Consider the following 27,981-nt stretch of genomic DNA (forward strand, 5'->3'; position numbering starts at 1 on the left):
CGGATTCTGAAGGGGGAGGGGAAACAGTCACAAGTCGTGGTACACATTGGTACCAATGACATAGGTAAGCGAAGGGACAGGGATTTAAAGCAGGAATTTCTGGAGCTAGGCTGGAAGCTGAGAGCCAAGACAAAACATGTGGTCATCTCTGGTACGTTGCCGGTGCCACGTGATAGCGAGTTGAGGAATAGGGAGACAGTGCAGTTAAACATGTGGTTGCAGGGATGGTGTAGGAGGGAGGGTTTCAGATACGTGGATAATTGGAACACATTCTGGGGAAGGTGGGACCTGTACAAACAGGACGGGGTGCACCTGAACCAGAGGGGCACCAATATCCTAGGAGGGAAATTTGTTACGGCTCTTCAGGGGGGTTTAAACTAATTTGTCAGGGGAGTGGGAAAAGGAGTTGTAGTCCAGAAGTCAGTGAGGGTGGTGAGGTATTGGGGAAGGTATCAGGGTCAAGGGTGGGTACCGGTAGACAGGAAGGTGGGTTGAAGTGTGTCTACTTCAATGCAAGGAGCATCCGGAACAAGGTAGATGAACTTGGGGCGTGGATTGGTACTTGGGACTACGATGTTGTGGCCATTACGGAGACATGGGTAGAACAAGGACAGGAATGGTTGTTGGATGTTCCGGGGTATAGATGTTTCACTAAGTGTAGGGAAGCTGGTAAAAGAGGTGGAGGAGTGGCATTGTTAATCAAGGATAGTTTAACGGCTGCGGAAAGGCACTTCGAGGGGGATCTGCACACTGAGGTTATATGGGCTGAGGTTAGAAATAGGAAAGGAGCGGTCACGTTGTTAGGAGTTTACTATAGGCCCCCAAATAGTAATAGAGATGTGGAGGAAGAAATTGCTAAGCAGATTATGGATATGTGTGGGGGTCACAGGGTAGTTGTCATGGGGGACTTTAACTTTCCAAATATTGATTGGAGCCTTTGTAGGTCAAATAGTTCGGATGGGGCAGTTTTTGTGCAGTGTGTGCAGGAGGGTTTCCTGACACAATATGTGGATAGGCCGACAAGAGGTGAGGCCACATTGGATTTGGTACTGGGAAATGAACCGGGCCAAGTGTTAGATTTGGTTGTGGGAGAGCACTTTGGAGATAGTGACCACAATTCGGTGTCTTTTGTTATTGCAATGGAGAGGGATAGGGCCGTACGGCAGGGCAAGGTTTACAATTGGGGGAGAGGTAATTATGATGCGATTAGGCAAGAATTAGGGGGCATAAGTTGGGAACAGAAACTGTCAGAGAAAGGAACTAATGAAAAGTGGAACTTTTTCAAGGAACAAATACTGGATGTCCTTGATACGTATGTCCCTGTCAGGCAGGGAGGAAATGGCCGAGTGAGGGAACCATGGTTCGCGAAAGAGGTGGAATGTCTTGTGAAAAGGAAGAGGGAAGCTTATGTAGGGATGAGGAAACAAGGTTCAGATGGCTCGATTGAGGGTTACAAGTTAGCAAGGAATGAGCTGAAAAAGGGGCTTAGGAGAGCTAGGAGGGGACACGAGAAGTCCTTGGTGGGTCAGATCAAGGAAAACCCCAAGGCTTTTTACTCTTATGTGAGGAATAAAAGAATGACCAGGGTGAGGTTAGGGCCGGTCAAGGACAGTAGTGGGAACTTGTGTATGGAGTCAGTAGAGATAGGCGAGGTGATGAATGAATACTTTTCTTCAGTGTTCACCAAGGAGAGGGGCCATGTTTTTGAGGAAGAGAAGGTGTTACAGGCTAATAGGCTGGAGGAAATATATGTTTGGAGGGAGGATGTCCTGGCAGTTTTGAATAAACTGAAGGTCGATAAGTCCCCTGGGCCTGATGAAATGTATCCTAGGATTCTTTGGGAGGCAAGGGATGAGATTGCAGAGCCTTTGGCTTTGACCTTTGGGTCCTCGCTGTCCACGGGGATGGTGCCAGAGGACTGGAGAATGGCGAATGTTGTTCCTCAGTTTAAGAAAGGAAATAGAAATGACCCTGGTAATTATAGACCGGTTAGTCTTACTTCGGTGGTTGGTAAATTGATGGAAAAGGTCCTTAGAGATGTGATTTACGACCATTTAGAAAGATGCGGATTAATCCGGGATAGTCAGCACGGATTCGTGAAGGGCAAGTCGTGCCTCACAAATTTGATAGAATTTTTTGAGGAGGTAACTAAGTGTGTTGATGAAGGTAGGGCAGTTGATGTCATATACATGGATTTTAGTAAGGCGTTTGATAAGGTCCCCCATGGTCGGCTTATGATGAAAGTGAGGAGGTATGGGATAGAGGGAAAGTTGGCCGATTGGAGAGGTAACTGGCTATCTGATCGAAGACAGAGGGTGGTGGTGGATGGAAAATTTTCGGATTGGAGGCAGGTTGCTAACAGAGTGCCACAGGGATCAGTGCTTGGTCCTCTGCTCTTTGTGATTTTTATTAATGACTTAGAGGAGGGGGCTGAAGGGTGGATCAGTAAATTTGCTGATGACACCAAGATTGGTGGAGTAGTGGATGAGGTGGAGGGCTGTTGTAGGCTGCAAAGAGACATAGATAGGATGCAAAGCTGGGCTGATAAATGTGAGGTGATTCATTTTGGTAGGACTAATTTAAATGTGGATTACAGGGTCAAAGGTAGGGTTCTGAAGACTGTGGAGGAACAGAGAGATCTTGGGGTTCATATCCACAGATCTCTAAAGGTTGCCACTCAAGTGGATAGAGCTGTGAAGAAGGCCTATAGTGTGTTAGCTTTTATTAACAGGGGGTTGGAGTTGCTGAGCCGTGGGGTTATGCTGCAACTGTACAGGACCTTGGTGAGACCACATTTGGAATATTGTGTGCAGTTCTGGTCACCTCACTATAAGAAGGATGTGGAAGCGCTGGAAAGAGTGCAGAGGAGATTTACCAGGATGCTGCCTGGTTTAGAGGGTAGGTCTTATGAGGAAAGGTTGAGGGAGCTAGGGCTGTTCTCTCTGGAGCGGAGGAGGCTGAGGGGAGACTTAATAGAGGTTTATAAAATGATGAAGGGTATAGATAGAGTGAACGTTCAAAGACTATTTCCTCGGGTGGATGGAGCTATTACAAGGGGGCATAACTATAGGGTTCATGGTGGGAGATACAGGAAGGATTTCAGAGGTAGGTTCTTTACGCAGAGAGTGGTTGGGGTGTGGAATGGACTGCCTGCAGTGATAGTGGAGTCAGACACTTTAGGAACATTTAAGCGGTTATTGGATAGGCACATGGAGCACGCCAGGATGATAGGGAGTGGGATAGCTTGATCTTGGTTTCAGATAAAGCTCGGCACAACATCGTGGGCCGAAGGGCCTGTTCTGTGCTGTACTGTTCTATGTTCTTCCACTTTCCCGCCTTATCCCCATAATGTATTGTTCACTTACTGATTAAAAATCTGTCTATCATAGCCTTGAATATGCTTAAAGACCTAGCTCTGCAGTTTCCACAGATTCACTATCCTCTGAGAGAAGAATTCCATCTCTTTCATAAATAAGCTACCACTTACTCTGAGATTATGCCTTCTGCTCCTAGTCTCTCCCACATGGGGAAACAACCTCTCAACATCTACGCTGTCAAGCCCCCTGGTAATTCTATATGTCTCAATAAGGTCGTATCTCATTCCAAATTGCAGTGAATACAGGCCTAACTTACTTAGTTTCTCCTCGTAAGAAGATACCTCCATTTTCAGGATCAACCTAATGAACCTCCTCTGGACTACCTCCAATGCCAGTATATCTTTCCTTGGTTAAGAGGACCAAAATGTTCAATGTATTCCAGGTGGGGAATGCTAATGCCTTGCATAGTTTTAGCAAGACTTTCCTAATTCAATTGCCTTTGAAATAAAGGGCAACATTCCATTTGCCTTTTCAATTACCTGCTAAATTTGCATGCTAGCATTTTGTGATTTATGCACGAGGATACCAAAATCCCTCTGTGCTGCAATTTTTTGCACTCTTTCTCCATTTAAATAATATTCAGCTCCTTTATTCTTCCAGCCAAAGTGCATAACTTCATCTTTTCCTACATTATATTCCATCTGCCAAGTTTTTACCACTCACTCTGTAGACTTTGTGACTTCATCGCCACTTGCGTTCCTACTTATTTTTGTGTCATCCGCAAACTTGGCAATAGTACATCCACTTCAAGTCTTTCATATATATTGTAAATAATTGTGGTCCCAGTATTGATCCCTGTGACACTCCACTAGTTACAGGTTGCCAGCCTGAAAATGCCCCTCTTATTCCAACTCTCTGTTTTCTATCAGTTAGCCAATCCTTTATCCATGCTAATGTGCTATGGCCAATCTCATGGGCTTTTATCTTATTAAGTAGCCTTTTTGCAGTACCTTATCAAATGCTCTTTGGAAATCCAAATATATTACATCTACTGGTTTCCCTTTATCTATACTGCTCGTTACCACCTCAAAGAATTCTAATAAATTTGTCAGGAATGATTGACTCTGCTTGATTATATTATACAATTCTAAATAGTCTGCTGTTACATCCTTTAAAGTGGACTGTATTGACCCCCATAAGTTCTATGGGAAATCTCTAATTGATCTCCCTGTAGGGCTCATTAGATATGAGTTCCCTTGGTAATAGGCAAGGGCCTGCCTAGGTGGAATTCATCACTGGAGCCCTTTTATAAGGCAGACACCGGGAAAGCTCTGCAGAACTATTGTCTCGGTTGGGACTTACGTATGTACATCAGAGAGTAGTGGCTTTACTAACAATAAATACTATTTCTTTCCAGTCGGAATTCTTGAATTATTATATGGACTTCAACATTTTCCCAATGAGAAGTTGAGCTAACTGGCCTCTAGTTACCTGTGTTTTGTCTCCCTCCTTTTTTGAATAAGGGTATTGCATTGGCAGTTTTCCAATCCTCTTGGACTTTTCCAGAATTTAAGAATTCTTGGAAGATTACTCCCAATGCATCCATTATCTCTGTAGTTACTTCCTTTAATATCTGCGATGCAACCCATCAGGTTCAGGGGCCTTTACCCTCATTTGTTTCCCTGGTACTTTTCTCTAGTGATAGTTATTTTCTCCCCCCTTCTGCTCCTTGATTATTTAGTAATTTTGGAATGTAATTCATGTATTTCACCATGAAGATTGATGCAATGTATTTGTTTTACTCCTCTGCCATTTCGTGGTTCCTCATTACTATTTCCCCAATCTCATTCTCTAACGGGCCTACGTGCACTGTGGCCTCTCTCTTCCTTTTTCTATATTTAAAGAAGCTCTACCTCATATTAAGTTGATCTTTCTCTACAACCTAGCAATGGCTGTAACACTACATTCTGGACTGTCTCCTTACCTTCTCTATGTACGGTAAGCTTTGTCTGTATGGCGCACAAGAAACAATACTTTACACTGTATATGAAGACGTGACAATAAATCAAATCGAATCTTGCTGTCCATTTTTATATCACTTGGTAGTTTATCTTCCTCTTTTTAGTCAAATTTTGTTGGTTTTTAAAACTTTCCCAATCCTCTGGCAAATCACTAATCTTTGCCACATTATATACTTCTTCCTTTAATACTATCCTTAACTTCCTTGGTTAACCATGGTAGATTATCCTCTTCCTTGGATCCTTCTTACTTACTGGGGTTTGTCTTTTTTGTGAGTCATGAACTATTTTCATAATATTTTCAAATTCACTATTGCCATTGCTATCTTTCCTGCTAATCTCCTTTCCCAGTCCACCCTAGCCAACGCTGCCCTCATTCCTTTATAATTACCCTATTTAATTGCAGCACAGTTGTTCCTGACTCAAGTTTCTCTCTCTAAAACTGAATGCTAAATGTTACCATGTTATGGTCACTGTTTCCTCGGGATATTTTACTCAGATTGTCTATTAAACCTGTCTCATTACGCATCACCAGATCTAAGTAGCCTGATTCCTGGTTGGATGCACAAAATGTTGTTCTGGGAAACTGTGTCAAATACACGATGAATTCTTCCTCATGGCTACCTCTCTAAATTTGATTTTCCCAATCTACATGAAGATGAAAGTGCTATCTTTTTAACATGTTCTTATTATCTCCTGATTTATTCTTCTTCCTACAGTATAGATACTGTTAATGGGCCTATGGACTACTCCTACCAGTGTCGTCTTCCCTTTGTTTTTCATGCCTCCACACACATGGATTCTACATTTTCCGATCCAGGATCATTTCCTGCTATCATGCTTATTCTATCTCGTAGTAACAAAGCTACCCACCACCCATACCTTTCTGTCTGTCCTTCTGTCTGTCCTTACGAAAAGCCAGATGCCCTTGAATATTTAGTTCCCAGTCTTAATTTCCTTGTAACCACATCTCTAAAGGCTATAAGATCATACCCATTAACCACAATTTGTGCTGTTAATTCATTTATTTTGAGCCACGAGCTACATGCATTTAAGTAAAGAGCCATTAATTTTACCCAGTTACCATTTTTCCCTTTTTGACCCTATTTGCTGCTGTTATTTTGTGTCCATACAGTCTGTCTCTTCCTGTCACACTCTGGCTATCATTACCTTACATCTGCCATAGCCTTTTGCTTTGTAAGCCTATGTATCCCTTCCTCGCGATCCATCCCCTCCTATTTAGTTTTAAGCCCTATCTACTTCCCTAGTTATGTGGTTTACATAGAACATAGAACAGTACAGCACAGAACAGGCCCTTCGGCCCACGATGTTGTGCCGAGCTTTATCTGAAACCAAGATCAAGCTATCCCACTCCCTATCATCCTGGTGTGCTCCATGTGCCTATCCAATAACCGCTTAAATGTTCCTAAAGTGTCTGACTCCACTATCACTGCAGGCAGTCCATTCCACACCCCAACCACTCTCTGCGTAAAGAACCTACCTCTGATATCCTTCCTGTATCTCCCACCACGAACCCTATAGTTATGCCCCCTTGTAATAGCTCCATCCACCCGAGGAAATAGTCTTTGAACGTTCACTCTATCTATCCCCTTCATCATTTTATAAACCTCTATTAAGTCTCCCCTCAGCCTCCTCCGCTCCAGAGAGAACAGCCCGAGCTCCCTCAACCTTTCCTCATGAGACCTACCCTCCAAACCAGGCAGCATCCTGGTAAATCTCCTCTGCACTCTTTCCAGCGCTTCCACATCCTTCACATCCTTCTGGGGCGGCATGGTAGCACAGTGGTTAGCACTGCTGCTTCACAGCTCCAGGGTCCAGGGCTCAATTCCTGGCTTGGGTCACTGTCTGTGTGGAGTTTGCACATTCTCCTCGTGTCTGCGTGGGTTTCCTCCGGGTGCTCCGGTTTCCTCCCACAGTCCAAAGATGTGCAGGTTAGGTTGATTGGCCAGGTTAAAAATTGCCCCTTAGAGTCCTGAGATGCGTAGGTTAGAGGGATTAGCGGGTAAAATATGTGGGGGTAGGGCCTGGGTGGGATTGTGGTCGGTGCAGACTCGATGGGCCGAATGGCCTCCTTCTGCACTGTAGGGTTTCTATGATTCTTATAGTGAGGTGACCAGAACTGCACACAATATTCCAAATGTGGTCTCACCAAGGTCCTGTACAGTTGCAGCATAACCCCACGGCTCTTAAACTCCAACCCCCTGTTAATAAAAGCTAACACACTATAGGCCTTCTTCACAGCTCTATCCACTTGAGTGGCAACCTTTAGAGATCTGTGGATATGGACCCCAAGATCTCTCTGTTCCTCCACAGTCTTCAGAACCCTACCTTTGACCCTGTAATCCACATTTAAATTAGTCCTACCAAAATGAATCACCTCACATTTATCAGGGTTAAACTCCATTTGCCATTTTTCAGCCCAGCTTTGCATCCTATCTATGTCTCTTTGCAGTCTACAACAGCCCTCCACCTCATCCACTACTCCACCAATCTTGGTGTCATCAGCAAATTTACTGATCCACCCTTCAGCCCCCTCCTCTAAGTCATTAATAAAAATCACAAAGTTTGAAAGAACACTGGTCCCAGCACTGTAGCCATCCCAATGGTACATCCTCCACTTTCCCCAGTACTGATGCCACTGCCCCACAAACTGAAACCCACTTCTCCCACACCAGTCTTTGAGCCATATATTCATCTTTTAATTTTATGTACCCTATGCCAATTTGCACGCATTATAACCTCAGAGGATTTGTTTAATTTAGTGCCTAGCTGCTCAAACTCTATGCAGAACCTCTTTCCTCGTTCTACCTATGTCTTTGGTATCTACATGGACCATGTCAATAGGATTCTCCCACTCCCACTGCAAGTTCCTCTCCAGCCTGGAGCAGATGTCCTGGCACCACAAGCAGGCACACACAGCTGTCTGAACTCTTGCTCCTTGCCACAGAGAACAGCATCAATTCCCCTCACTATACTGTCCCCTACCACCACTACCTACTTATGTCCTCCCCCTACTTGAATGGCTTCCTGTACTACAGTGCCATGGTCAGTTAGCTCATCCACCCTGCAGCCCCCACTCTCATCCAGACAAACTGGAAGAACCACAAGCCTGTTGGACAATTGTAGAGACTGACACTCCTGCCCTCTGGATCCCCTTGGCTGCCTCAGCTGCAGTAACACACCCCTGTCCCTGAATACCTTTCAAAGGTATCTTAAGGGGTGTGACCGCCTCTTGAAACAAAGCATCCAGGAAACTCTCCCTCCCCCCGTGATGTGTCGCAGTGTCCACAGCTCAGACTCCAGCTCGATGAATCTGAGTTGAGGCTCGTCAAGCCGCAGACACTTGCAGCACATGTGCTTGCATTGGAAAACACTTGTATCCATGAGCTCCCACATGCTGCAGCCTTGACACATCTCCTATCCTGTCATAATTATGATCTTTAACTAATTACTTAATTATTTTATTCAATTGTTTATTTTCTTTTAGATATGAATTAATCTCATCACAAACTGAAGGACAAATTTAAACCTTCTGGAAATAGACCTTTGACCACTTACCGGAAGTTCACTAGATATCCACCAAACAGTTCATCTCCTTCCCAATAGAACAGCCGAAACCAATTCCTGCAGGATTTTAAAGTTTTTTTTTTGTACTTTTCCAATTCAATCAAATCAAGTCCAATTCAGAGTCTCAACAAGTTGAGACATTTCCGATCCAAGCTGACAAGACAGGGTATGCGACCCTTTACCCTGTCTTGGGCCTGATCTACATGAGCCAAGCTGATTGGAGTAGGCAGACGTCTCCGCCCCTAAGGCTTGATCTCGTTTGCCTCTTGGCCAAAAGGCCGAGATGCCGCTTTTAAAAATTGCTTCATATGAAAATGAAGCTTAAATGTAACCTAATAACTTCAACCAAGTGCAGCATCCAATCCATACTACACTTGGTCTTAGCCAAAAGGAGCAGGATTTAAAAGTTAGGAAAGCAGACTTCGGTCTGGAAAGTTGAGTACATAATCAAAGGCTGCCAACCTGTCAGTACTGCATGGAGATGCCACCTTTAGGATGTGATATTAAACCCAAGGTCCCATAACCCTCTGATAGACATAAAGGGTTCCAAGGCACGAATCAAAAAAGAGCAGCGTGTCAAGAGCAGCCAATACTTATCCCTCAACCATCTTCACTGAAGCAGTTTGGCTGATGTGCAATTAAGAGTCACTTGGGACTCTTGAGGTCATGAAAAGTGTTGCATAAATGCAAGTTCTTTCCTTTATTTGAGAGTCCGATTACATCAAAAATAGCTCCATGAGTAATTTGAAAATAGCTGATGTAATGCAGTAGGAATGGTTTTACCACTAGAGGACGGCAGTTATGCCCACCAGGGGTAGAGGAAGGTACAGCAGTAATTCAGTTCACTCAACAGGCCCTGTTGACTTTATACTGATAATTTTGTCAGCTTCTTTCTGTTAAAACAGGCTTTTAAAATTGAGATGAGTGTAATTTTCTATCGATAAACTTGTTCTTGACTTCTGCTCCACTGAAAGGGGGTATATATATTCCAGTTGATAGAGTAGGTTCCACCTTAAGAACTGTCAGTTGTGAACATCTTAACTGAATAAATATTCTTCAGTGTGTGGTGGTCATATTTTTCCGGCTACATATTTGTACGACAAGTTTGTCCAAAGCCAAAAGCATGTTTTTTAAATTCTGTTTCCACAAGGTTGTCATTTAATGATGGGGCCAGATCTAAAGATCAAAATGTTACCTGTAGGGATCTTCTCCAATCACCGGTAAGCCAGATAATGGAGAAGATGGAAAGGAATAGATGATCAAATCCCCTACTGAGATTTGCATTATGTGCAACAGCATGTACTGCACCTTAAATGTAATGAAGCATCCCAAGATGCTATGTACATGTAATATAAAATGAAGTACCAGGCCACATTAGGAGATATTAGATTAAGGCTGGTGGGGATAGTCCGGTATGGTTGGAGTGGGTGGTCATGGATTAGCATGATCAAGAGAGGTAATTGCATGGTGGGGGCTAGTCAGGCCAGGTGATGAGTGGTGCTGTTGGGGGATAACGAGCTGGAGGGGGCGTTTAGGGATATAGTTGGGGCTAATTGGGGGAAGGGGGTGAGTATCAGTGTGGGCAATTGGAGGGTCAATGGTATAGTTACTCAAGCGTTAGCCTAAGATTTTTCTGTCTAACATTTCCTGGGTAATTATCTAGCTCAATACATTGGAACTGTCCAAAGTCTTTTTTTCGAAGAGTCCCAGGGAGCAGGGGAATTGCCCATCGAAACTTCCTGGGCAATTTCCATGGAGTCAGCTTGTCAGGACTTCCCTAACGCACATCTTGGATCGTACGTCCAGTCTCCGATCATGTGATGACCCAAGGATATGGGCCATTGTATGTTCCATTATCTGTTTAGTACATATTTATATCTCAGCTTTTTCGTGGTGGTTAAATAAGGTTCAGTATTAAATTTTAGAAGGGATTTAAATAAATACTTGAAAGCAAAAGAAGGATCATGCGGTACCACCGCATAGCAGGGCAGTGAGTTTAATAAGATAACTTGACCAAGGAGCTGGGACAGCATGATGACCAAATAATCCCCTGGGCTGTATCATACTATGGTACACAGGAACATGAAAGACAGCATGTAAGCTGGTGGGCGACAGGTATTTGAGACTGTAGTTGTGCACATTTGTGAACATATTCCAGGATCGGTAACATTGGAGTTGGCATAGGAATATGACAGTGTCCATTCACTTGTTAACTGGGGTGGCATGGTGGCACAGTGCTTAGCACTGCTGCCTCACAGTGCTAGGGACCCGGGTTCAATTCCTGGCTTGGGTCACTCTGTGTGGAGTTTGCATGTTCTCCCCATGTCTGCATGGGTTTTCTCCGGGTGCTCCGGTTTCCTCCCACAGTCCAAAGGTGTGCGGGTTAGGTGGATTGGCAATGCTAAATTGCCCCTTAGTGTCAGGGGGCCTAGCTAGGGTAAATACATGATGTTATGCGAATAGGGCCTGGGTGGGATTGTGGTCGGTGCAAACTCGATGGGCCGAATGGCTTCCTTCTGCAATGTAAGACTCTATGAACTACCATTGTCATGGCATGGCAATATTGGAGGGATGTAAATCTGCAAGAATGTGGCCTGATTGTCATTGGCTGAGGGAAATCTTCATGAGCTACTGGTCTGCCTGCGTGAAAGAACAGTATCTCCTTTCATGACCACTGAATGTCTTAAAGCATTTAGAGCCGATTAAGTAGTTTTGAAGTGCAGTGACAGATGTGATCGAGAAAGCACAAAATCTGCTGTTATTGTATTCACTGACTATATTTAAGCAGTAACTAAATTGTTTTGCGCACTTAAAGACAGCTTCAGGGTAGGACCCAGACTGACAACCTGGGAACATGGGGCAACCATTTGATACTAAGTTAACACGTTGATGGTAGATGCTGACAACCAGGAATTGTTTGAGGGTGGCAAAAAACATAGGACCTTAATGAGCGAAGCCAAAATGATAAGGCATGTGGTTTTCCATTTGGGGATAACAAATATCCTTTTTTTGGCTTTATAAGTGTAAATAATAGGAAGGACTACTGCATGTTTGTCTACCTTTTGTGTCTGACTTTCAACTGAAATTCAAAAAGTCTAAGTGAGCAGTCAGAATAAATATAAATATCACCAGTTCAAACGAGAGTATACTACATTGGCATTAGAGTGAAGTGGAAGGCGAGTGGGAACAAATAAGAATTTGACTGAGAATTTCATGGTGAGTAGGAGTTAAGTAGTTCAGAACTTGTCGTCTGTGTTTTTATACATCTCTCTTTAACTGGATTTAAAATGTAAAATTATTCATTTACTAATAAATTGTCATTTAACTAGTAGATAATCATTTGCCACGGGTCAGGTGTCAATAAATCTACTATGTATTTGGAGTAAACAACAAAATTTTGTTTGGTAGCTGGATAAAAGGAGCATAGCAATTTGGAAACTTGAAGGTTATTGCACCTATTGTAAAAATAAGAGAGAAAGGAAAGAAGTTAAAAGTACAAGAAAGCAAGTTGATTGCAGAATGTCCGCACCATTTGTGTCATCAGATACTGAAGCAGTCCATGCCCATACACAATAAGACCTGGACAACATTCAGCCTTGGGCTGATAAGTGGCAAGTAGCATTAATGCTATACAAGTGCCAGGCAATGAGCATGTGCAACAAGAGAGATTCTAACCTCTCTCCTTGACATTCAACGGCATTAACATTACTGAATCCCCCACTATCAAAATCCTGAGGGTTGCCATTGACTGAACTGAACAGAACCAGCTGTATAAATACTATGGCTACAAGAGCAAGTCAAAGATTAGGAATGCTGCAGAGTAACTTACCTCCTGACATCCGAAAGCTTGTCCGCTATCTACAGGCACAAGTCAGGAGTTTGATAGAATACTTTTCACTTGCTTGGATAAGTGGAGCTCCAATAATAACTCAAAACGCTCAACAGCATCCAGGACAAGATGTGGCGTTATCGGCATTCCAACCATTATCTTTAATTCCGTTTGTGTCTACATATGCCCTGTTTGTGAAACAAATCCTGCACTCACCTGATGAAGGGGCAGTGCTCCGAAAGCTCATGCTACCAAATAAGTCTTTTGGACTTTAACCTGGTGTTGTGAGACTACTTACTGCATCCAGGACAAAGCAGTCCTCTTGTTTCGCAGGCTATCCACCACCTTCAACATCCACTCATTCCACCACTGACGTACAGTGGCAGCAGTGTGTTTCATCTACAAGATGCACTGCAACAACTCACCAAGGCTTCTTCAGCAGCATCTTCCAAATCCGTGGCCTCTATGACCTAGAAGGATAAGGGCAGTAAATGCATGGGAACACTATCTCTTGGAAGCTCCCTATTAAGGCACACACCAGCCTGACTTGGAACTATCTCACCATTCCTTTACTGTCACTGGGTCAAATTCCTGGAACTCCCTCCCTAACAGCACTGTGGGAGCACCTACATCTTATGGATAGCAGCCATTCAAGAAGGAGGCTCACCACCATTTTCTCAAGGGAAGTTAGAGATTGGCAATAAATATGCTGGCTAAGTCAGTTATGCACTCGTCCTGTGAAAGATTTTTTAAAAAGTTTTACAGAGTTGAGGTTATGCCAACTTTTAATAGCAGGTTAGTGAGGTGGTTAAAAAAAAGAGGACAAAGCGATCTGGTAACAGGTTGAGCACAAGCAATTTTTTTTTTTCATGAGCAGTAAACCTATTTCCATATTAGAATTGAACCAAATTTATAAAAGGGATAATAAAGTGAAAGCTTGCATTTATAGGGAGTCTTTCATTATCTTAGGATGTCCCAAACTACTTTGCAGCAAATGAAGTATTTCTGGAGTGTAGTCTCTGATTTAATGTAGAGAATTTAAAGCAATTGTTTTTTTCTCGTATTTCAGAAATGATTTTAGGAAAGGTATGTCAAATATTTCCACAGCACTTCACAAAAGTCGAATCAGTCAGAATCCTGTCACAGGACTAGTAATGTTACCTACAAAGTGACAAAACCTGACCAATCTGTGATGAGAAATGGTGTACACCAAATTTTGAACCTGGGATCTTGGAAATTGACAAATCCAGGTCAAATGTAAGCATCAAGGCTAGACTTTCAAAAACTGCTAAAAACAATTGGAAAAGGAACTTTTTTAGTTAGGTTTCATGTTACTGTGGGATATTAATTTTTAAATTCATTAAGCTTAACATCTTATTTTGTGAATAACCTCACACTTCCCTACATTATGCATAAGCTGCCAACTTGTTGCCCATTCACTTAACCTGTCTACTAAGTTTCTTTGCAACCTCTGTACATTTCTACCTAGCTTTGTATCATCAGCAAACTTACATTACCTCCTCATTCTTTGTCCAAGTTATTAATGTTGTTATAATGGATTCCCATGTTCCTTCCCCTGAAAAATATATTGTTCTATAAAATTTGTAATTCATGTATACTGGGCTGGAAATATAGCAGCAGCAGCAGCATCTTGTGTTTATTTGGCACTATTAACATATTTCCACAGCACTTCTCAAAAACTCTTATCAGATACAAATAAACACTGAACCAAGGAAGATGATTAATTTACGAGGTAACTAAAAGTTTTGTCAGAGTTGGTTTTCAAGGATAGTTTTTAAGAGGGAAGTTACAGAGCTTAAGTGCTGGGAAGTGAAAGTTAGTGTGAGTGTGGGTAGCAGAGTTTTGGAGCTGGAGAGAGCTTGTGGAGTGTAGAGGATGGGAGACCCCATAATAGCGTTAGAATAGTTGAGTCTTACAGCAAGAGAAGTATGAAATCCAAACACTTGTGGGTTGAGGCAGAGGCAGGGTTGGGAAAATTTACAAAGATGAAAATGTGATTTAAGAGAAATAAGATGCCAAAGCTTTCAGTGGCCCGGCAAGTTGAAACCTGGCCCCATGTCTTTGGATGATGCCCCCCAAAAGGAAATGTGAAAGGGCCAAGGATAGTTTTTTTTTAAGGCTCCAGATATAACATTGCTGGAGCAGGAAGCAAGCCATTGCTGGAGATATGCTTGCTACTTTGGATAGGCAAGGGTGGAAACGAGCAAGAGCAATGGATTGGACCATTGAGCTGGATAATGGATGTGGTGTAATAATCTAGAGCTTGTAATTTCGTAGCTTAAAGCTTCTTAACGTTTTTGTGAATGCTCAACTTTAATTAGACTGATAGGCAGACATCTGAAATTATGTTAAATGTAGTGCTGAAATACTTGTGTAATTAATAAGATTTATTAAGGTATATCTGTGACTTCAAGTAGTTACTGCAAGCTTTGTAGTACATCGGTGCTGAGTGCTTGGATATAGAGTTTCAATTTTCATTTCTAATGAAACTTAAATCCTAACTTTCTCCTCATGTTATTATTGATACCTGCTGAGTTGTCAGGTGTTGACACAATGGGAGATATGTCAGAGCAACAGAATCTATTGCAATATCATAAAAATAAAATGCTGCAGCTGCTGGAAATCTGACAAACAGAAGATGCAAGGAAAAACTCAACAGATCTGGTAGCATCTGTGGAGAGAAACACAGTTGAATGTCCATATGGCTCTTCAGAGCTCAAACCTACTGCGTGTTGCTGTAACATTTAAGTGAGAAGCAATGCTAATAGCATTTGCAGAACTGGGCAGGATCATCCAACTTTCAAATCAAATATTACTTAAGTGTGGAAAATACTGAAAGCAATGGAACAATTACAAGTGCAAACCATTGTATTTTGAACTGGCTACTGTCAGAGAAGAAATAAATAATCAAGTGGAATCTACGACATGCACTGAAAGACAAAAACATTTTGTGGCCCTTAATGGCTATTCTATTCTGTCCTTAATTAATTTGGTGTTGGTTGGATGCAGCTTGTAAGAGCAGGAGGTAATTTGCCAGCCAACTTGCCTTACGATAGATATAAAATATATAATGAAGGCATGTGTAGGTAAAGAAGAATATTGCTGAAGGTGAGTATTGTTCTGCTTCCGAACTGAGATTGTGGCCAGTGCCTATTGGCTGGTTAGCTTTCAAGGCAGACTTGGAAAGAAGTAATTGGTTACTGCTAATGTCAATCACTACATGATTTCTCTCAGTCGACAATGTGGCCGTTTGCTTCTGGCACTATACGTTTTCAAAAAGTTTATTTATTAGTGTCACAAGTAGGCTTGCGTGAAGCACTGAAAATCCCTGAGTCGCCACACTCCAGTGCCTGTTCAGATACACTGAGGAAGAATTTAGTATGGTCAATGCACCTAACCAGCACATCTTTTGGACTGTGGGAGGAATCCAGAGCGCGCGGAGGAAACTCACGCAGATACGGAGAACGTGCAGACTCCACACAAACAGTGACCCAAGCCAGGAATCGAACCCAGGTCCCTGGCGTTGTGAGGCAGCAGTGCTAACCATTGTGCCACCATGTCATCCTTGGGATGTTTGGGTTAGAAAGGGTTAATGTGGGACTGGGAGTATAGTATTGCGCACAGGATGTGGAGAGTCACATGATGGTAGACTGTGTAGAAAGAGCCCGAGAGAAGTCAGCATGAGGATAGCATCTATTTAGGGTTATACCTTTGAGATGTGTATATAGTTGTGCGTTAACAATAAACTGTTTATGTTCAACCTCCAGACCTTCTGGTGAGACACCAAGCAACTTTGCAACAGGTTCTGACTTTGATTCATATGTATATACAAATTAGATGCAGGAAAAAGTCTCTTAGCCCCTCAAATCTGCTCCGCCATTCAAGATCACGGCTAATCTGATTGTAACCTACTACCTTCCCCAATATCCTTTCATTTTCTTGTCTATCCAGAATCTTTTTACCTCTGCCTTAAAATATTCAAAGACTCTGCTTCCACTGCCTCTAGAGGAAGGTAGTTACAAAGGCTCTCTCCCCTCTGAGAGAGAAAAAAGTGTCCCTCTCTCTTAAATGGGTGACCCCTTATTTTTAAACAGCGACTCCTAGTTCCAGATTCTCCCACAAGAGGAAACATCCTCCCCACATCCAACTTGTTAAGACTTTTCATGATTTTGTATGTTTCAATCATGGCACCTCTTACTCTTCAAAACTCTAATAGATACAATCCTAGCCTGCCTAACCTTTCTTCATAAGACAACCTGCCCATTCCTTACATTAGTCTAGTAAACCTTCTCTGAACTGCCTCTATTGTATTTACATCATTCCTTAAGTAAGTAGACCAGTACTGTACACAGTGCTCCAGACGTGATTTGACCAGTGTCCTGTAGAACTGGACATGACCTCCCTAATTTTATATTCAATTGCCCTTGCAATAAATGATAACATTCTATTAACTTTCCTAATTACTTGCTGCACCTGCATATGAGCCTTGTGCGATTCATGCTTGAGGACACCCGGATCCCTCTGAATCTCAAAGTTCTGCAATCTCTCACCATTTAGATTTTTTAAATTTATTTTTCCTGCCGCAATGGACTCATAGACATATTTGATTGCTAGCTGGATAAGACAACATGAAATGCTAAGACAGTTGAGTAGTTAAATAAAGAAGCAGCTACTTGCATCAAAAACAAAAATTTAAGTCAGCAAATCGTAGATTAATGGTTGGATAAGTAGCTGAATTACTTTAATTGGATGGAACTTGCGGTATCAAACAATTGATTTTGCTACAGAAGTGTTCAAGTTAAATGTTGTTCATGAAACTTTAATTTTAAACAGATGATCAAATTGGAGCTCAAATTATGATTATAATTTCACCAATTTGGTGTATGAAGACATTCATTTTATGTATATTTTGACTGAGTATATATTACACTTTTTGGCCAGTTGATAGTGCATCTTTTGTTTATTCTATGTAAAAAATGGGGAATATGTGGGGAATATTGTGTTATTCTATAAGTGTGTGTATGTATATAAATTATTTAAGCTGGGGAAAGGTTACGAGAGACAGTTCATCTGGGAGTTTTAAGATAGGATGCAAGTTTATGTATTTGTAATGAGATATTATGGTGAGTTTGAGGTAGAAGTAAATAAGTTGGATCTAATGTTTACATTTTAGTAAGTTAAAAGTTTGTTTGAATATTAGAGGGAAGTCAGAGGTGACGAGAAACATTTTGCATCTTACAGGAGTTCTATAAATAGGAGATGATATATTTTGTTACCCCAAAGCAGGGGCAAAATCAAAATATGAAAGGTTTTGTATTTGGAAGGATTTGAGTTTCAAAGAGGTGTGAGAATTTAGTTACTGCAGGGAGCTCAGTTGTTGACTGTGTGAGTAAGATCACCTAGAAATAGCTCTCAACTTGGAGAAAATGCAGTTTGCATCAGCTCACCAGTCAAGCCAGAAAAGCCTTTGACTGCAAAAAGCAGTCTTGTTTTTGGGATTGCCACAGCAGAGCAGAAGAATTTTTGAGAGGCCATATGGTATTAAGCAACAGCGGCTTTATCTTGGATGATAAAACTGGATTTTTATAACCATCTATAAGGGAGTGTTGCGATGTCTGGAAGATATTTACTTGTGTGTCTGACTAAGTAGAGAACCTTTTGAGGGGGAATGTTTATAAGACTAATTTTAACTGTGTAAGTATAATCCTGTATGTTGAAGTTTTCTTTTTCTCTTGGTAATAAACCCTATAATTTTTAATATCCCAAAAGTGTGGCTGGATTTCTTGCTGCTGAAATTAGTATGTTTTCCTCTCGTTTTCGGAAGACAAAAAAAAGATATAGCCAGTAAGTCAAGTTTCCCTGTGGGATTTGGTTTACTCAGCAATTAACATCTGCTGTGCTCATATATAGCTCTGAGTTGAGTTGATTTGATTTGAGCTGCTTCCACAGATATGAGATGCTTTTATATGAAATCTTAAGTTGAGGCAGGAAATTTCAAGCTGCTTTGTTATCTGGTCAAATTGTCTTCACAAACTATTATATTCAAATAATAAATGAGAAACAAAATAGGTTCTGGCACTGATTCCTGGGATGTGCTCTGCCCAACTAACCTGAAAAACATTCATTATCCCTACTTTCTGACCACACGTTTCTCTATCCCAAATTGTTCTCTTTGAATATGGTTATATTTCCTGTAATAGTTTTTGTGACCAGATTCTTGTGTGATTCATTCGGATGTTTTCTGAAACTTAATATACTTCTGTTATGTCCTGCTATATTCTGAACCACTGCATTATCTTACCTCTGAAACTGTCTCTAGTGACACCAGAAATCTTATGTGGGTACCTCATTCAAAATTATGCAACGCTAAGCCATACAGTTCAGTGTTAGTCAATTAAATAACTGAAATTTATAGATAAATTTTTCAGTGCTAATATATTAATCTTTTCTGCTTGTAGGTAATTCAGTTGCAGGCAACAGTCAAGATGTTGTCCTCATCAAGTAGGATTTCAGCCTTTGAACCTAGACACCCTCTGGAAGCGGATGTTCAAGAGACTGGGATTGATCCATTACAAAATGAACTAGTAAAGGATGACGACAATGGTGAGTTAAAAAATCCTGCGGTAGCCCTTTGATGTTGCCTTATATCCAGGAAAAACAGAGCAATGGGTCATTGTTGCGCACTGTTAAAATTTTAATAGAATTTAAAATTCTATCTTTTTATTAGTATTTTGCTTCTCGTGATGTTAATTGTAAGATGTGAGAAGTGTGAATATACCAGAAAGCTTTTGCATGAAAATATTTTTTGAAATGATCGTTCACAGCAACTTACTTTCAAAGTGCACGATATGACCACTGAGGACACCTTTGGATATCAACTCTGCTCAAGAATTCAAGTTGTAACTGATCTCTAACAGGGTAGTTGTTTGACTGGCGAGAATGCAGAGTTCTCAAGTTGTGTTGCTTGAGATTAGTTATAATTCTTCAGCAACAAGAGGCTGCAGAAATTGCTTTCTAAATAATTATACTAGCATAATTATGGGGCACAGCTGGATCTATTCTACCTAGTTAACTACATGAAAGTGACCATAGTACTCTAGCTGTAGAAATCAGTTGCCGTCTGAATGGTTCCCTTGAATAGCAGTGTTTAAGTTTTCCTAATCAATTAATATATATGTAAACAGAATCCCAGTAACTCCATGCGTGATGCAGTGTTTATTCATTTGTTATGGAGTCCACAGAATAATGATCTGCTAAATAATCCGATTTTCACAAATATTTTACATGCAGCTGAGTTCCAAGTTGCTTGAGACTAGTTATATTCTTCAGCAATGCGAGGCTCCTTTTGTGTGACGCCCTCTCTTCCACTGTTAGGCCCCCCCCTTTTTTCTTAATTTATTTGTAGGATGAGTGCCGGTGACTAGGCCAGCATTTATTGTTCATCCCTAATTGCCTCGTCGTCTCTATGTGGCCTGCTCTCCGCTCTCTTTTCCCCTCTTTCTGTGACCCTTTCTCTCTTTCTCTTCTCCCCCCCCCCCCCAATCCAGGTTCTCTACCTTTCCCCCACTTCCCTTTCCACCTCAACGCCTCTCACCATTTTCATTCATCTGGCCTCTTAATTCACCCCATGTCACTCTCTCCCCTAATTTTTAACCACCCCCTCCCTTTGGAGGGGATGGTTAAAATTCATAGAATAAAAAAAGATCTACCACAGTTGCAAAATCGATACTTATTTTACCAACCCCACCACCCCCCAAAAGCCTCTTGTTTATGTAATCTATCTCTAAAGTAGCTGAGCTGTTGGTCTTCTGTAATCAAGCAACAAAAAGGACGAAATCTAAAAAGAAATTTTAATTCTTATTGTAAAAGAGTAAGCACAAAGTTTCTTTGGGCTTGCCTCAAACTCAAGTAAATTATATACTGCAGATGCTAGTCTAAGTTTGGTAATATTAGAGAAGTTTGTGAAACATAATCTGCTATGTGGATTGTTTGCTATTGTTTGTTTCTTTTTAATGACCTAAATTCTAGATTAGACCCGTTGTCTATTTGTGATTTAATCTTCAGTTATCTGTAGGCTAAGCAAACATAAAGGATGTGTGATTTCTAGTTAGAATATCACAAAATAATTATGGATGAGAAAGACCATTCAATCCTCCTTAGTACAATCATCCAGAAGGTCCCACAGTCTGCCCATTTGCAGTACTAAATTGTTTGGTTTTTAATTGATTCCAAGAATTTTGCCTCCCATGCTCTGGGAGGCCATTCCATATCAGGATTATCCCTACATGAAAAATAAGTTGAAGAATCGAACATCGGTTTAAAATGTTGCCATTGCTAGATACCACCGCCACTTAAGGCGGGAAGAGGTAATATTTTCACCCCTATTTGTTAATCTATTTGTAAACAGTATATCAAACACTAATGGGCGTATTATGGCCCAATGATTAGTTTGTATATTGCTGGAAAAAGTAACACGTTGAAGCTTTTCATCTTGCACTCATCAGGACACTTCGCAAGAATATGCAGGATATAAGGAGAAAACAACAATTCATACAATATGAGAAAAGAATGCTGATTGGTTAGGAAGTGGACTCTAATGAGTAGGGGTCATGCGATGGAAAATGCTCCAGTTAATGGTGATTTACAGTTAACTGCCAAGCATTGTTTGGAATTTAAACCAGGCAGCTTGACCCTGATCTAGTCAAGGTATTTCCCTGGGCAATGAATCAACAAAGCAGGTGCAATGTGTGAACATGTTCTTTCTGTTTGCAAAGAACAGGACCTGTGTAATAATATATGTAGCTTCCAGTACATGCAAATGTACCACACTGTGACAATCTTAAATTGATTGCCACTGTAATTATTTGCACACTGTAGATTGTTGAGCAAATGTTTTCCAATCCCGGAATCACATCTAACGTTAGACGTTATGTTTTGAATTTTGCAACATGGGCTGGCGGTGTATGGTCTGCATCTTGCTCTTTGCGAACAGTGGCTGGGACATGCTGTTTGATGAGATTCTCCAAACTTTGGGAGACACAGTCTACGTACCTAGACCCCTAGGGGAACTCTGACCTTTGGGGAACGCCACTATAAACCTTCCTCCAATCTGAAAACAACCATTTATCACTACTCCTTTTCCTGTCACTCACCTAATTCCTTTTCTTCCTTGAGCTAGAAATTGCTCAAAGATCTGCTGTTGTGGCTCTGTATCAAATGCCTTATGAAATTCATATATACCGCATCAACAGCATTACCCTTATCAACCTTCTCTATTACCTCCTCAAAAACTCCAGCAAGTTAGTTAAACATGACTTTCCCTTCACCCTGCACTTCTCCACGTGACTATTGATGGGCGGCATGGTGGCACTTGGTTAGCACTGCTGGCCTCACAGTTCCAGGTTCCCAGGTTCTATTCCCGGCTTGAGTTACTGTCTGCGTGGAGTCTGCACGTTCTCCTCGTGTCTGTGTGGGGTTCCTCTGGGTGCTCCAGTTTCCTCCCACAGTCCAAAAGACGTGCTGGTTAGGTACATTGGCCATGCTAAGGCACTGGAGCATGGCGACTAGGGGATTTTCACAGTAACTTAATTGCAGTGTTAATGTAAGCCTACCTGTAACACTAATAAATAAGCTTTAAAATTTTGTTCAGAACTATAGATTCCAGAAGTTTCCCGACCACTAATGTCAGATGACTGGTCTGCAATTGTCAGTTTTATCCTTGCACCCCTTTTTGGACAAGGGAATTCATTTAAAATTCCCCAGTGCTCTGACACCACCCCTATGTCTAAAGAAGACTGGAAGATTATCATCGGTGTCTCTGCAATTTCCATTCTCACTTCCCTTCGTACCTTTGGATGCATCCGGTTCTAGCACGTTATCAATTTTTAAAAAATCTCCGGCTGCTCAGTTGTAAATTCTTCTAGTGTAACAATTACCTCCTCTCTCTCTCTCTCTCTTCAGCCCGGGTACCATCTTATCCCTTTGTAAATACAGATGCAAAGTACTTGCTTAATGCCTCCACTTTTTTTTCTGCTTCCATGTGCAAGGCCATGGAAGTACTTTTGACGTGTTAATTGTAATCTCGGAAATGGGACAGCCAATTTGTGCACAGCAAGCTCCAACAAACAACAATGTGATAATGACCAGTTATTCTGGATTTTATGATGTTGGCTGAGGGATAAGCATTGACCAAGGAGCTTGGGGTTAACCCTAAGAGACACATTGGTTAGTCTCACAGCATGAGGGGCTCAGGTTTGATACCAGCCCTGGGTGACTGTCTGTGTGGAGTTTTCACGTTCTCCCTGTATACACGTGGGTTTCCTCTGGGTGTTCTGGTTTCCACCCACAGTGCAAAGATTTGCACGTTAATTGGATTGGCCATGCTGAATTGTCCGTTAGTGTCCCAAAATGTGCAGATTAGGTGGATTGGTCGTGGTAAATTGCCCCTGCGTGTTCCAAGATGTGTAGGTTAGGAGGATTATTGGGTTAAATACATGGGGGTAGGATCTGGGTTATATATTCTGTTGGAGAGCTGGTGCAGTCTCGGTGGGCTGATTGGCCTCTTACTGCGTTGTAGGAATTCTTATGAATACCTTCTCCACCTCCACCAACCCACCTGCTCCTCTTTGAAATAGTGCCATGGGATCTTTTGAATCCATTTCAGAGGTTGTCCTAACTCCTGTTGCTATCCTGGCTTTTGCTAGATCGAAGATGCCAGCCCATCAGTTGGTAAAGCAATGAGTGAAAGTGAAGTGTTTATCTAATAGGAGCGAAAAAGTTGTCCTGCATCTTCACGGCAGAATCTAATTACTGGAAGAAGAATAGTTTCGATATTGCTTCTAGAAATGGGATAAAGTGATGGAGCGTATCTCCTGTCTACATATTTAATCAAATGATAACTATAGAGAAATAGAACTCAGCATCCTGGATTTTAGAACCATTGGATTTGGAATGTATGAGTATTTTCGCAAGTTGTTTTCTGTACGTGCTGTTCTATTTGTAGGTCTTTGTTTCAGTTATACACTTGCAGAAATCATTATTTTGTAATTTTAATATCACAAATAATTGTACTTTGGTCATTATTTTGCCAAAAAAATCTTGAAATAATGGATTGTAATTTGCTGAAAAAGTAACTCTGCAATTTCTGGAAAAAATACCCTGTTAGTTTGATGAAAACGTAACCTGCCCCTGATCTTCATGACGTTACTGCAATTGTATATTAACTGCCCATTAAATACACTACAGGTTTTTAGTTCCCTTTGAATGATGTGACAATTGTTGGTGTTTGCCGTAAATAGTTAAGAGTCTGGCATTTCATTTCTTCAGCTGGGAGTGAACTTTTGGAGATTTTTAAAAAATGTCACATTTAGTTTTTTGTGGTGGTGCATTTTGGGAGGACTAACAGGGCAAGGGAATACACACTGAACAGCGTGACGCTGAGAAGTACAGAGGACCAGAGGTACCTTTTGATGCATGTCTAAAGATCCCTGAAGGACAGGTAGATAAGGTGACTGAAGGCATATGCAATATGTGCCTTTATTAGCTGATGCATAATATATATGAGCAGGGAAGTTAAAAGGAGCCGTATTATACACTTTTTAGGCCACAGATAGAGTACTGTGTGCAGTTCTGGTCGCCATACTGTGGAAAGGATGTTATTGCACTAGAAAGGGTGCAGAGAACATTCACTAGGATATTGCCTGGGTTGGAGCGTTTCAGCTATGAAGAGAGGTTGGATAGGTTGGGGTCGTTTTCCTTAGAGCAGAGAAGGCTGAGGGTTACCTCATCTAGGTGTACAAAATGATGAACATACGACTGATAAGCAGCAATTTTTCCTGTTAGTAGAGGGGTCAATAACCAGGGGCATAGATTTAAGGTAAGGAGCAGGAGATTTAAGGACGAGTTGCAGAAAAACCTTCCCTCCCAGAAGGTGGTGAGAATCTGGAACTCACTGCCTGAAAGTGGTAGGGGGGGGGGGGGAAACTGTCATGACATTTTATGAAGCATTGAGATGAGCACTTGAAATGCCATAGCATACAAGGCTACGGACCAAGCGCTGGAAAATGGGATTAGAATTAGAATAGATGTTTGGCCAGCGCAGACACAAGGGCCGAAGAGCCTCTTTCTGTGCTGTAAAACTCTATAACTCTGACTCCATTTTTAAAATTTTCTGTCTTTTTTTCTCTAAAAAAAAATCCAATCATCTTTTCCCTTTCTTTACTACACTTTTGGTACCTAATTTGACATTGAATTCACCTACTTAAATTCATTCTCTGCCTCAGTCCTTTGTCTCTTGACCTCTCAGTTCTTTAATCTCGTCTGTTAATTCAGGTGCCCCAATGGCCTTGTTGTTATAGAGTCATAGAGCAATACAGCATGGAAACAGGCCCTTTGGCCCAACTGGTCCCTGCTGACCATGGTGCCTTCCCAGCTAGTCCCAATTGCCCGCACTTGGCCCATGTCCCTCTAATCCTTTCCCATCCATATATTTATCCAAATGCTTTGCTATTGTTGTTATTGAATCTACCTCAATCACTTTCTCTGGCAGCTCATTCCATATAAGCACCACCCCCTGTGTAAAGAAGTTACCCCTCCGGTCCCTTTTAAATCTTTCCCCTCTCAGCTTAAACCTATGCCATCTAGTTTTCAATTCCCCTTCCCTGGGAAAAGGACTATGAGCGTTCATCCTATCTATGCCCCTCATGATTTTATACACCTCAATAAGATCACCCCTCATTCTCCTACATTCCAAGGAATAAAGCCCTAGCCTGGCCAACTGTTCCCTATAGTCCTGGCAACATCCTCGTAAATCTTCTCTGCACTCTTTCCAGTTTGTCAATATCTTTCCTATAACAGGGTGACCAAAACTTTACACAATGCACCATGTTATGAGCTTGCACATCCTGCAACATACGTGGCAAACGATTTTAATTTGTTGCAGTAAATTCCAGTCCTATATTGTAAATATTGATATTGTTTCGTTTGATGGAGGATGATTCTTGAGAATGAGAAATGTTTATTAGAAATTGTTTTAATGCTGGATATTACTTTCTCTTTCTTTCATTAGCAAAAGAAGAATTATAATCTTCAAAAACCATTTCATTATAATTTAAATAAGTAACTGTCTTATTTCAAATATCATAGTGCTGTAATTCATGGTTATCTATCAAATAAAGTCTAGGAAGAATGTTCAGCTTTGCAGTGTACTATATTTGTAGAACCCAGGTGCAGAATGAATCATTTATGCACTCAATAAATTTGAGCATTTTGACTAGTGACGTTCTCTCGTGAAAAAAATAAACTCATTGCGTTACACAAAGTTATTAACACTGAATTGATACTTACAAGTGTCATTAATACATTTACCACAAATGTTCATTAACGATGTAAATTTATGCTGATGCACTCTGAGATGAGGTAGTGACTAATGACTTTAAAGACTAATGGCACTTAAAATGGGTAGAAAGTTTAGATAGCAAATCTTCCAGGATAAATTAATCAAGGCCTGTATTCAACTTGGTATCAAAATATCTCCTGTATACAACAAAGCAGCTGTTGTTAGCACAAATTTGACATCTAAAATAACACTTACTCAAAGTCTAAAATTCTCTGCACTGTTAATCCAGATGTCTAGAGATGAATATTGATTATTTTCTTGATTGAATACACAATATTAAATACGGGCATTGGTAAGTTAAAAGTTTATAGAATCATATTGCATAGAAAGAGGCCAGATGGCCGATTGTGCCTGTACCAGCTCTTTGAGAGCTATCCAATTAGTTCTACTCTCCTACTCTTCCCCCTTTACTCTGCAAATTATTTTTTTCAATTTTAAAAGTTGTATTTATTGAAATAAAAGTTTGCATGCTTGAATGGTTGGTTCTTAGCTTTAGGTTTTAGGTTTCAAGTTTTAAATCTTTGATAGTTTTCAGTGATTTTGGCATAGTTAGATACACTGCCTTCCCCTCCAATTATAGGCTGTTTTGTTTTTCCATCACAGCTGGTCACGCTAGGAAGTTGTGACCCACTGAGCTGAATGATTACTAGCCAGTTGCTCTTACATCAGTAGTCATGAGAATTTCAGTAAAAATGGGCCATAGTTTCTTGGTTCCCCAGCATCGTATTTGGGAGGTACTCCAGTGATGCGCTGGGGAATCCTGCCAGGAAGTTCAACTGTAAGGGTTTATCCAGCAATTGTCCAGAAGTGCTGACTTCCTCTGGACAATTGCGCTGGGCTGGGAACCATCTGATAGAAGCGATTTAAATCACTAACTTCAGATGGTTCTGCCAGTTTTACCCTGATAGTTGCTGCAGTTTAGAAGGAAGAACATTCCTTCTAACTCCAGAGTAATTATGTAAACACCCAGACACAGCCTCGCAGAGCTCTTTCATGAGTAGCAGCAGACTATTGTTCACAAACCCATACAGAAACTGGAGAGATAAAAGAGATCTAAAATTGAACAGAATACTGTTATAGAGAGGAAGATTTCAGAAATGAAACAACAGATAATCAGACTAATAAAAAACCAGGCATGGAGGACAAGTATGATTTGAGGAAATTGATGCATAATTTTTGTTATGAGAAGACATCTGAAAGCAGATTGTTTGAAATGAAAAGCCAAAACTGTAGCTTTTGTGGATATGCAAAGAGTGACTGCAGAAAATGGTTTCCTGTAGATGAGGCTTGTAGCAAGACAGTAGCTTCAAATGTATTTGCTACCAAAATATACCAGATTGTAAAGGATTATATGGAGTTTGTGTTCAAGGAAGAAGCCTCCAAATTTTTGTGCAGTAAAGCAGCCAAATCAATTCATATTCTTGGATCCGGGGCCAGCTGAATTGCTGATGGTGGTGGGTGAAGGGAATATCCCTCCATTTAATATGTTGATTCAGGATGTTAATGGAGGTTGTGACCTACTTTATTGTATGAAATGTGGTTTAATTTCCAGTATTGTAGTTGTGGGAATTTATGGTGTTGATTTTATACTTGGAAATGATCTCGCTGGAGGTGAAATACTTCTGTCTTCAGTGATGTCAGCCACATCTTGTGAAACTGTTGAATTTGAAAATCTACAGGGGAAATCAAGTGGCTATTTGAATTCCTGCTATGAAAATTGTTTCAACTAAAGATAAGCCCAAAGACTAAAAATCTCTGAATGCTGAGGTTATGGAGAATTTGGAACATCAGCGCAAGAGGAATTAAACCTGC

General features: G+C 41.1%; 1 protein-coding gene across 7 annotated transcripts in view; it reads left to right on the plus strand.

Annotated features, from left to right (window-relative positions):
- The window catches only part of tbc1d5 (TBC1 domain family, member 5), a 494,311-nt gene that overhangs the window by 216,025 nt on the left and 250,305 nt on the right, over positions 1 to 27,981 (plus strand). For all 7 annotated transcript variants that reach the window (XM_078235915.1, XM_078235905.1, XM_078235953.1 and 4 more), the window contains one exon: positions 19,232 to 19,376. In XM_078235915.1, the coding sequence (XP_078092041.1) occupies positions 19,259 to 19,376 (118 nt within the window). In that variant the 5' untranslated portion in view covers positions 19,232 to 19,258. The remainder of the gene's footprint in view (positions 1 to 19,231; positions 19,377 to 27,981) is intronic.

This window comes from Mustelus asterias, chromosome 2 (assembly GCF_964213995.1).
Source record: "Mustelus asterias chromosome 2, sMusAst1.hap1.1, whole genome shotgun sequence".
In the NCBI taxonomy this organism is placed as follows: Eukaryota; Metazoa; Chordata; class Chondrichthyes; order Carcharhiniformes; family Triakidae; genus Mustelus; species Mustelus asterias.